Source organism: Apaloderma vittatum, unplaced genomic scaffold (genome assembly GCF_000703405.1).
Source record: "Apaloderma vittatum isolate BGI_N311 unplaced genomic scaffold, ASM70340v1 scaffold11100, whole genome shotgun sequence".
Lineage (NCBI taxonomy): Eukaryota > Metazoa > Chordata > Aves > Trogoniformes > Trogonidae > Apaloderma > Apaloderma vittatum.
Genome location: NW_009695103.1, coordinates 127,721 through 139,698, shown reverse-complemented (window position 1 = coordinate 139,698; position 11,978 = coordinate 127,721). Strand labels below are relative to the sequence as shown.

Here is an 11,978-nt window from a genome sequence, read left to right as displayed (position 1 = left end):
TCCTAATCTTACTCACTAGGAACAGAATTAAGCTTTTTCCTCCTCTTATTAATTTATAGTAAGACTTCAGAGCAGTCTTTACTTAAAGCAATGTAGCTTATTGGGGAAGAGAAATTTCATATAGTAGTAACAGATGACAATTACACAGAATAAAACAGAGCTAGAGAAAATTAAGAGAGCTTAGACTAAAAAGACTTAGTCAGATCACGTTTCAGCAGTGGCCATTAACTTAACTCCTCCTGAGCTCTTCCAGCTATAATGGAAATCTGCAGGAGCTGAGCAATAACAACAGGCAAAAATCGTGCCCCAAGTGCCTTCGATTTCACATGCAGAGATGCACAGAACAGTTTTAAAAGAATTTAAAATAGAGAAGTGAATGGGAGGTGAGAGAAGTAGAAAGGTAAAATAAACCTTCTGAGGTTCACGTAATTGCAAAGTTACACATTTAATGCTTAAGACAACAGCTAGATAATTTCAAATAAAGTAGAAGATCAGCTCAAACTAACTCTGTGATGCAGAAGAATACCTGAACCTATTTCTCCCTTTTCTGTTTGTTTCTACCTGATACTTTCCTCCACTTGCCACTAAAATGAGTAGCTATAATCACAATAAAGAGATACAGGAGTTATGTAATCTGCTCAACAAACAAAATGTAATAAAACACACAAAATTCCAGCTCAGAAAAATCTGAAATAATCACCTTAAGTTATGGATGCTCATCTGAATCATGTGATGACCTCTTAGACTCCTCCAGAGTTTTTTTAACAGGTTGTTCAGAAAGAATGACGTGTGCCTGTTTTCACAATTGTCTCTTTTGTTCTGTACCGGCTCTACGTGTTTGTTCTATCCCTTCTACTTTTTTTTTTTGCTGTTCTCCCTGGGGGTAGCATGTATCTCCTCTACCGACCCACAAGTTTAATCTTGCGGTGTAATGCAGTTTTGGTCAATCACATTGGTTCTGGAGAAGGAAATCCTTCATCAACTTATTTAACCAATGTGTCTCAACTTTCTGCTGGAGAAACTTATTTTAGGTTGGGTGCTACATTTCAGCTTTTGGTTCCTTGCCAGGTCTGCTAACACTGGTCCCTGTTTCTGGGAATTTTGGTGAGAACTGGCCAGGAGCCCGTTTTGTTGGTACTAGAAATATTTTAAAAGTGACAATAATCCTATTGCTCACTCATGGCTCGAATCCAATCAGTTGCGCAATGCAAAAATTCCATACAGCGAACTAGAAAACACAGTAAATACTACAAATCAGAAGTTTACCACTCTCAACAAATAGACTCCAAAATGCTTCTTCAGAAAAGTGCTTTCACAAACTTACAGGGGTGAGACAAAACCCGAGTCACATTTTTCATTTTCAGCTGTTCTGCATAAACATTTCCTGTAGCCACAACCAGGTGAATCTGCAACTATGGGAAGTCGATTCTTTAACAACAACTACAAAGAGCTCAACTTCAGGATGTATGCAACAGCACAGCTTGGGGAAGATGCAGAATGACTGTAAGGCAAACCAGGCTGACAGTTTTATAGAGACTAATACAAAATCACCACCGCCATGCAGTATTTTAGAACTCTGCAGAGGTTTAAGAACTGGACACTGCTTTACTTGAAACGGCTGATGACTACCAGCGAGGACCCTGTGAGCTGCAGAAGGATCCGAAGGCAGCCTGTAAAGTCCTCACGGTGATACTGGGCTGCTGTGTTGCCAGGTATCACCTCAATCCTTGGAAGCCAGGGTAAACGTTCACAGAAATCTGAGCAGCCTTTAAATCTCCGCGTAGGCAATTTTCAGGAATGACTGTTTGATTGCTGGCAATCTAGGGCCTTCGTGTACTGAAAACTCATCTGCTGGGAGTACTCACCTGTGCTACTGAGGGATTTTTGGGTCTCAAATACCAATTTCAAGACTTGTGTGCTCAGCCCCTACTTAACCTCAGTGTTTTAGCTGGAACGATTTATTAACGAGAATTGTAGAGCTATTTCCATATTTTCTTTCCCTGTACACTTCAATAACTTTGCTTCAGAATGACAGAAAAACTCAGATTTGTTTTGGTTTTAGGTGGTGACTGTCATTTCATGACAAGTTTTTAAATACTTTACAGGATTTGAAGAGTTCATGAAACGATAGCTGTAGCAGTAGCCTTGGAAATATACAGGGGACCAACCTAAAATCCAACCTACCCAACCATTAAGTAGAGGTAAAAAATAATTTCTTTCTCCTTGGGAATCTCCTCATCCTCCCTGGCTACATGACTACAGGACCAAAATACAGCTAATGATGTCTGGTGATCACGTCTGAAACACGATTTTCTGGTGAATCTAGATCTGGAACAAAGCTTCAGCCAGGTACTAGAGATGCAGAGTTTTAGGTCGAGGGAGCAGGACAAGAAGGTATTTCCTCTGCAATTTCCTAGGCCAACTCTCTCACCACAGTCTCCATTAGCTTTTATGGAAGAGATCGGGTCTCTTCTTTTCCTCTCTAAGCACAGCATTATGTGAGCTTACGTCTCTCATGCGGGAATTGATTTGGGACAAGATTAATCTTCACATTACAAGATTTGCAGTCTCGAGAAAAGTGCAGGTTAGGTACTGTGATGAACATTTAATAGAAAAAGAGAAAATAAGGTGGGTTTTTTGGTAAAGAAAAGAGCATGGTCCTGGAACCAGCCTTTGGATTTAAACAATAGAGAAAAAATAGAGAATTCAGCACAGAGCTTTGTGAAATTTTTTTTCTATTTCAACCGAGATAGCTTTGTGTAAAATCTGACTGGCAGTCAACAAGAGAGTACAGATAGCTAGATTTCCATAGACACTGTAATCTCCTGCAAATCCTCTGTTCTCTGCATGCCCAGACGTCACACCTGCGCACAGCATCTCTGTGCCCACAGCGGGAAACTGGAATCCGCCCTTCCCTCACAGTGCCCAGACTGGTGTCATGAATAATGCACGACCTATGCATTAAGGCAATGCTTTAGGCACGTCAGAGACTGGATTTAGCTGGGCTATTCATTAAGTTAAACAGTGCTGTTAGGTAAAATAGCAAGCCTTGCTTCAGTCCTTGGCTGAGAGGAAGAAAATACTGGTGCTGTAAGTGGGAGACTCCCTCTATGCATGAGCAGTTTATTAATTCTTCGCTGTAGGCTCTTTAGCTTCTGTAGCCTGCTTGGTATAAAAGATTAAATTGGTCAGATTTTTTTGACAAATAAACCTACGTTTTTAATTAGAGTTAAACTAATTGGTTGCTTGCTATTCACTGCTGCTACAGGTGGTTTTCTTTAGGCACTTTGTGGCTCCTGTGGTTCTGCTACTCGGGGTCAGCAATGCAAACCAGACAGCTTCCAGCGGGGATAACAGACTCTTGTGCAAAGTTTCTTAATAGAATACTTTGAAATAGCTAAAATTCATTTTCTATATTTAGAAAAGTTAAAGGCCAGAGCCATTGCAGGTACAAATTAGCATACCTTATTTATGATCACTGGAATCATCGAGATTTTGACCAGCTAAATCTACAATTTCACATCTGAAAACTGAAAGCCTGAGCAATCACAGCAGGGGTTTGCATCGGAGAAGAGCATCATTTCCCTTATATTACTTGTTACAAATTGTGAAAATCATGTCCCTGTGGATTAGGAAACCTTATTTCAAGGGAATATCCCGTATGACCTATTACTCACTAATGAAATAAGACGTGCCCAATCTGTCCCGCAGAAAGATTACTGCTGCTCTCTGTGATTTTAATAACGTATGGTGTATCTTCACCAACATACGGCAGCACCTTTCCAAGAAATGCTCAAGTATAACTCTTCTGGAAGTTACAGAGAGTGTCTCTGATATAGGGGTGTCAGAGAACAGCAGGGATTAGCAAGAGTTATCATGCTGATTTAGCAATTAACTAAAACGCAGTAGTTTTGAAATAGACAACCCACCCTTTATTTTAAATTCCAAACTAAAGAATTTAAGCCAAAGGGCTTGAAAGGATAATAATGTAAGACAGCCAAATGCCATATCTATAATTATTTGTTAGATTTTACTAAAGTGATGATTCTTTTTATGTAGGTATCAATCTCACTTTCACAGAGATGAAAGCAAAAAAAAGAGAAATCACATTGAATCTATGAAAAAGAAATGGATTCACAAACTGTAGTGTGGACTTCCACGGTTTTGGACTGCTAAGAGAATAGTGTATCGGCACATCCACAAAACCTTTGATACCTTTGATGAATGTGCTTTGCTGTGTCTTCTGGACAAGGCTCAGAAAAGAAGATGGAAAAAAAAATTATTTTCCCAACACATCCATGCTTTCTAAGCCAGGACTGACTGAACTAATCTATTTCAGCATATTTCCAGTATGGAAATAATGCCTTTAGCTCTCAGGGGTCTGTAAAATAGGCTATGCCACTGAAACAGAATATCTTTCCATCAGCTCTTTATCCCTTCGTTGCTGAACCTAGTTCTAGCTGCAGCAGGTAACTGGGCACAGAGCTTATACTTGCTCCAGGAATGACTCGATGCTGTTCCGATGGCACGGCAAAAAGCTAACGGATGATGCTAGGAAAGATCTGGAGAGCCTAGTGTTGGACATTCAGTTTATATAACCCCAGTTTGTGCTAAAGCTACACCTCGCCCACAAGCACTCGACAGAGCTATAGAAATGTTGATAAATCAAGTAACTTTTTAAATGAAGATTTAGGTATAGTACGTGTGTTTTAGGATGAGGAAGATATGAAACATGAATTAAAACTCTTCTTAGCCCCTGCCATGGTAAAAAAATCCAATGGCAGAATGAGCTGTTTATGTAATTGTGAAATGAGATACCAGTTCATAGATCTTTGATCATTTTATCAAAAAAAAAATAAAAAAAAAATTACTCAATCTTGCCTTGTCCGCTTGCCCCCAAATATTCCTGTAGTCCAAATTAATGCGCTTTCTGATCTAAATTAATTAATGCTTATCAGCATTTAGTGATTTCTACCATCTATCTGCTTTGTGAAGGTGTTACTTCAAGTAATTTCACACATAGAAAGAGCCCCTCTGAATGTTAGGCACACTCAGGGGTTTTATATATATATATGTGTTTATATGTATGTATGTATATAGCTACCTCATGCAGGCCTAGCTGGCAAACTGAGCAGGGATTGGAGACTTCCAAACATGCCTTCTAATTTTAATTTCTCTACAAGTTGAAGTTTCAAGTTTGGATTCTGACCCTCTTGAACCATCTCTTTTCCAAACAGGGAAATTGGATTTATGCAGAGCAATCTTGCACACATCTTGCAAGAGCAGCAATATCCGAAGTAGGAATATCTCGGTGAGGTTTTGTAGCAGTGTCTAAAACAGTAACGTTCAGAAAATTTTACTGTAATCTGCAAATAGGTAAATGTGTGTATCTCTGCATACCTATATTACTAGACTTGAAAACTCCTAGCACTCATAAAAATAAAACCAGATTTCAATATGCATTTGGGTATAATCTGGGCTTTGTCAAATTTGTTCTAGACATTAAAAGCACTTGCAAAATTTAGGCCATGTAATCAGAGGGGCTGATCTGAAAGTCTTAAGGAGATGAAAAGGGCTTTGTCATTATAACTTTCATTAGTATTAATGCCATCACACGACTAAAGCTCCACTCATCTGGATAGAGATGTACCTCTGATTGTCCTGGCCATTACGCAGTTTTACAGAGACAGACATTTAGGCAGCTGGATATCCACAGTAACTTACGATCCACCTGGAATCCAGGTAAGAGCTGGAATTCAGTAGCCTTTTCCCCTGCTGTGCTCCCTCTCCTCTTCCTCACACTAATCTTACAATGCTTTTGCTGGTTTTGAGATTTGTAGAGCAAAAACGGCTTGGAAAGGCAGATAAATGAACAAATAGCAATTTCTTTCGTACAGAAAATTACCAGCAAGAAATGGAAGTTTTAGCAACTTTAGGCTGTTGTTCAATAAGGTTGTTCTAGATTTGAGACAAGTCCTAGAGAGACACACTTTGTCATCTTCTGATCTTCCACTGCCCACTACACTAGACTCTGCCAGCTAGCTGTTTGACTTTTGAAGCTTTCTCCTCACATTTTTATTCAGGAACACATTGCCTTTGTGAAAGAACATATTTGATACACTCAGAAAAATTCAGAAAAAAAAAATTCAGAAAAATTCTCCATTCCAGAGAATGGAAGTTTAATTGGTTATAACAGAGGAGTATGGCTTTTTATACATAAAGTTCAGGGGTTTTTTTCACTTGCTTTGCGCAGGCTGAACGCATACAATCTAGCGCCTTCTGCCTGCTTTTTTGGAAGGATTCCCTTTCCTCAAGGAGGGACAATCTTGCTTCAGTTACATTCCTTTGAATTACAATTAGATCTTTGAACTCCAGACAGCTGAATAAACAATTTTCCCCCACCAAATTCATTATCCTGGCCTGTTTGTCAGTACTGCTAGCACACTGCCAATTAAAACTCCGCTTCTGACTGCCACTAAAACACTCCAGGTGAGGGAGGAGGTTGGGTTACCTATTCCTGACCTGGGGAAGGTGAGCTCCCAGACGTGTTTCGCTGGGTTAGGTGGTGCCTAAAGAGGCTAAAGCCTTCTCCATGGTTACGCTGTATTTGCGCTTACAGCTCCCAAATCCCAACGCAGGAAAGCCTTCAGGCCATCCCTGCTGGGTGGGATGCAGCAGGATAGCGCTCTAGGGAAGAGGGGGCAAGCCCTCAGCTGAGAGATCTGTGTTAACAGAACAGTGCTCTCAGACTCTGGGACTAGCCATCCCTCCACTATTGTAGTAGGAGCCCCTACTATGAGAAGGATCTGGACGTGCTGGAGCGTGTCCAGAGAAGGGCCACGAGGATGCTCAGAGGCTGGAGCAGCTCTCCTGTGCAGACACACTGGGAGGGCTGGGGCTGTTCAGTCTGCAGAAAAGAAGGATCCAAGGAGACCTTATTCTTGACTTCCAGTATCTCAAGGGGGCTACAAGAAAGCTGGGGAGGGGCTTGTGAGGATGTCGGGCAGTGACAGGACTAGAGGGAATGGATTGAAGCTGGAGATGGGTCGGTTCAGATGGGACATGAGGAAGAAGTTCTTCCCCATGAGGGTGGTGAGACCCTGGCACAGGTTGCCCAGAGAGGGGGTGGCAGCCCCATCCCTGAGAGCGTTTAAGGCCAGGCTGGATGGGGCTCTGGGCAGCCTGATCTAGTGGGGGATGTCCCTGCCCATGGCAGGGGGCTGGAACAAGATGATCCTTAAGGTCTCTTACAATCCTGACAATTCTATGATTCCATTGCGCCCACGACCGTGGTCAGCTGTATCTGCTCTCAGTGCCAACTGTGAGTTCCAGCCCCCGTGAGAATCTACTTCTCTGTGCTCTTTCCCACTTCTGTACAGCCTGAAACAGGGGGAATAAATTTTCTGGTTTTGACTCATTCGTATCCAAACTCCACCCACTGGCTTAAGACATTTGTAGCTCCATTAAGGTTTTTCACATCCAGCAGTGGTCAAACTTTGTCAGAGAGAAGCAGGTCCGGAAAGGAGCGCACTGGCACATTATGTAAAAAAACTTGGGAGTTGCTTAGCACCATTCAGCTGACTACCACTGACATTCTGAAATGAAAATATCTGATTATGTCAGATTCTAAAGCAGTTTCTATGTTCTGCTCTAGAACTGGAGGCACAGACTTGAAAAAAACAAAACATTCGTTAAGGCTAGTCTACACATTTCTGATTCTAACTTGACCTTTTTACTGTGCTCAGCAGATTGAATTATGCTAGATCTGCTGTCACACTGCTCAGCAGCAGAAAAAACCACAGAAAACAGACTTTTTATATTCTCTGGGTTCCCATTAGCAAAAGTGAAAACAAAAATCAGTGGCAAAAATTTGTGTTGAACTTTCCAAGTGCACAATAAGCTCAGGTTCATCAGAGTGGAGAAAGAGGTGTGACAGTTTGTTCGAATGATTCTAATTATTGGTTTGTTTGAATGATTCTAGTTATTGGTCTTGGCAGTAACGTGTCGCATCAAGCCATTCTTTCAAAGAGAAGCAACGCAACAACTCTGTGTATATACTAAGCGATACTTTGGTTGGGAGTTGCATAAGTTAAGGGACAATTAGATTTGTTTTGTAACGGGCCCCACCTGAGTCAGTGAGAGGAAAATACAGGCATGCCAAAGGTGATGAGCACTGATGTTCCTTCGAATAGACAACTGCTCTAAAAGGAAATGTTGTTAAAGTGAACTGTAACCTCAACTGTTTTGTGACATCTGTACTGTGAGCTGCTTTCTATAAAGCAGGCAAATTTTCAATGTTTTATACAGCACAGTGGTGTCTCCGAAGAGGCTGCCTACAAACTCATGTCTTTTAAGGCTCTCAATTTCTTCATTTTTTATTTCTTTAACAGTTCCACACAAAAGGGAGATGACGATTATGAAGATTACACTTCAAATAAGACCTGGGTTTTGACTCCCAAAGTCCATGAGAGTGATGTCACTCTTATTTTAAATGGCTTGCTAGAAGGATATGACAACAAGCTGAGACCTGACATAGGAGGTATGATGGTTTTCTTTTCAGATCACTTTTGATTAAGCAAGAAAGAACTTTCATACACAGGAAGCAGAATCCATTCAAAGTAGTTACGAAAACAAACCACAATGTAGTAAAACATCAGTGTCACAAAAAGTAGTCACGATTTTGGAAGCTGAGATAGATTAAGACTTAAACCTATCCTGAGACATCTAGTAGGACTGTTGTGATTTGCTGAATCAGGCTGCTTGGAATGCGCAGGAAGGTCAGAATTTAACTTTTGGGGAAGGAAAAAGCAAGGTTTGATCTTCTTTGGGTATCTAAGTGAGGGTGTCAGAGAATCTCAAGCAACACGTTGGGAAGGAAGGCCAAGACGAGGATACTGCAGCTTGACCCTTGTGCGACATGATGGACACTGTCAGCAGCAGGTCCTCAGTGACCCACACAGCACAGCCCCCCCCTACACTGTGGGGCAAGAAGTGACGGGGAATAGGGCACAGAGGAGTTGGTTCACAAAACCTAACTGCAGCGAAGGGAGGCCAGCCTCCGCAGATTTCCTACGCAGTCGATATAAGCGTCTGGACCTAAGCTGTGGCTGGTAGTGGAAGTCATATTTGACTTTTGCAGGGATCTTCCCCTCCACTGCTTATTGAGGGAGAGCAAAGAGATAAATCTCCCCGAGCTGCTGGAAGTCAGTTTGAGAAGGCCCCGTGCGTGCACAGAACGGGCTGACAATAGCTCTGTAGAAGAGGATACAGCAGTAATAAGATTACAGAAGAATGTAAAGCAAATTCATGGATGAGGCAGGCAGAGGAAAGCAGAGAGCAGCAAGGTTAATGAAAGAAGCTGTTTCTAACAGTTTCGTAGAGGCTTATAAACTAAGGAATTTTTCACGGTGTGGAATAACATGAGTGTTTAACCTTCGATGTAGGTATGTAGTGCAAATCAGCAGAGAAATACCTCGTATTCTCCCAATCCAAGACCTGAGGGAACAGAAAGGGATTGAGCATTCACAAAAGCATCTGGGAAAAAACAATCATGTTTCAGTCAAGGTGCATTAGAATAATAAAGCTACAATGGAGTAATTTCAAAATAGATTTATCTAACATTTGTCTTTCTTTCCTGTTCTAGAGCCTTTAATATTATCTTTGCTTTGGGCTCATGAAATTGTTACTTATGTGCAGACACCTCTGCAGGCAACAGCAGTCATGTTGCATTTGGTATTATAATGTAAAATGAGTGATGCAAGACATCACAAGAAGAATAAGTTTGCCTTTGTTGATAGTGTTTTGTCAGATGTGTTGCTGTGACCTGACACAAAATATACACACTCTCAGTCAGATGTGACTCACTCGGAGGCAACGACTCTGGTTTCAGCATTTGTTCTCATAGCGCAAGTGGATTTGTTGTGAGAGAATAAATGATATAAGAATTTGTCTCCAAGTGTCTCCAACTAATTTCAAACAGGACACCTTCCTGCAAATTTTTATTTCTTGTTTCCGCATATTTCAGTGCGAGGCAACCACAGCCTGACACGAGAGGTACCGCAATAATCTTCTGCTTGCATCTGTCGTTGATTTTGACCTTCACTCATGTTATCAATTCCTGTTTCTTTTACAGTTAAACCAACAATAATTCACACTGACATGTACGTAAATAGCATTGGGCCCGTGAATGCCATCAACATGGTAGGTAAATGATTGCCAATTTTTCTACCGTGTTCATTTTTTTTACAAAGCCTCCATCATTTTTGACATTACAAAGCTTTCATTAGTTTTAATGCGGTTCACCTGTATTATTTTTAAAATCTCGTTATTACTATGGATGTGAGAACTACATGAGCTATGAATCTCTACAAGACAGGGAAAACTGATCTTTATGCTGAAAAAAAGTAGTAATAATAGTTTTAACATATCATCAGACTTTTATGTGCTCTACTTTCAAGACTTTATGACGGTTGAACTCCTGTAAAACTGAGCTTCCAGGTTGCTACAAACTAAGGGAAATCATTCACCAGTGATATTACCACTCTTGCCACCAAGAGATAAGATGAAAAAAGCCTAGATCCTCTCTCCTCTCCCCTTTCCAAAGTTCCTACAGAACAATTTATTTAGATCTTCACAGGGGTGAGGGAAAGCCTTAGCACAATGCCTCCTTCCTTCTCGTAGTTTTCATGGGTAGGAAATCTCAGCTTGCTCTTTTCCCTTCCGTAATTCCCTCTGCAGCTCCGGGCTGCCGAGCGGTGCCAGTGAAAGTGTGATTTCACCGCTTCTGATACTGCCTGGGTGGTCACAGGCAACTAAGGCAGCCAAGTCAGCTCTGCTGTTCCCTGCCCTAGATCCAAGGGAATAAGCAATTGTGTGGTGACACAGAACTACTAAGGCGCACGTACCTCTCTGTTGTATCTTAGCCTTACCTGTCACTGGGAAAATAACGGAATTAAATGGTTTTAAATAATAACCTTCAGTAAACTGTGCTCGCAAAAACTGACAAAAATTTGGTTTTATCCATTCTAGTATCATTTCTGTAGTCCATGATTTCTCATGTGAAATTAAGGAAATATCAGGAGTTATGTGAAATGCTGAGTGCGATGTTTTCATCAGTATTTCTGGTTAACACAACAGGAATATACAATTGATATATTTTTCGCCCAAACGTGGTATGACAGACGTCTGAAGTTCAACAGCACTATAAAAGTGCTCAGATTAAACAGCAACATGGTTGGGAAGATCTGGATACCAGACACATTCTTCCGAAATTCCAAGAAAGCTGATGCTCATTGGATAACAACTCCTAACAGGATGCTCAGGATCTGGAACGACGGCAGAGTGTTGTACACATTGAGGTATTTATACCTGACTTTAATTTTGACTTCTCTAGGGAAAGCCAAAGTGACAGGTCCTATGAAATTCAGATCATTTGACATTAATCTGAAGGAAAAAAAAATATTGTTTTTTTCCTATTTATTTATACATACAACCCTGAGTAAGGGAAATATTTAGAAAATACTACTTGCGTGCAATTTATTTTACATTGGCACAGCAGAGTTTTACCTTCTCCTAGAGGTTATACTGTCTTACTCCACAATAGTCACGTTCCTAAATTACTAAAATGAGTACTACTAAAATGTACACAAGCGTTGTTATAGTAATTTGTCTTCATTTTCAGGTATGTTTTATTGTTTGCCGCTGGCTTGGTCCACATTGTCTTTTACCTTTTTATTAGGTTAAACTGATGGATTTGAAACATCCTTGAATTAAGCAGATGGTATAATAGGAGGCATTATACACATCAAAGACCTCTTATTCTGAATTGATTACGAATTCACTGGATGAAGCTCCACCCTGTGAAAGCATTTTGTTCCTCAGGAATCTTATGAAAATAAGGATTACCATTTCAGCATGGGTCACTTAAGGTTTAATCGAAAACCTAACAGATATGTCCCATTCCACTAAAATTTTCAGGA

General features: G+C 40.7%; 1 protein-coding gene across 3 annotated transcripts in view; it reads left to right on the top strand.

Moving 5' to 3' along the window:
* The first annotated feature begins 8,343 nt into the window (after positions 1-8,343).
* GABRG2 (gamma-aminobutyric acid (GABA) A receptor, gamma 2) overlaps positions 8,344-11,978 on the top strand; it is a 43,675-nt gene continuing 40,040 nt past the window's right edge. For all 3 annotated transcript variants that reach the window (XM_009870016.1, XM_009870008.1, XM_009870024.1), the window contains exons 1-3: positions 8,344-8,539; positions 10,133-10,200; positions 11,137-11,357. In XM_009870016.1, the coding sequence (XP_009868318.1) occupies positions 8,344-8,539; positions 10,133-10,200; positions 11,137-11,357 (485 nt within the window). The remainder of the gene's footprint in view (positions 8,540-10,132; positions 10,201-11,136; positions 11,358-11,978) is intronic.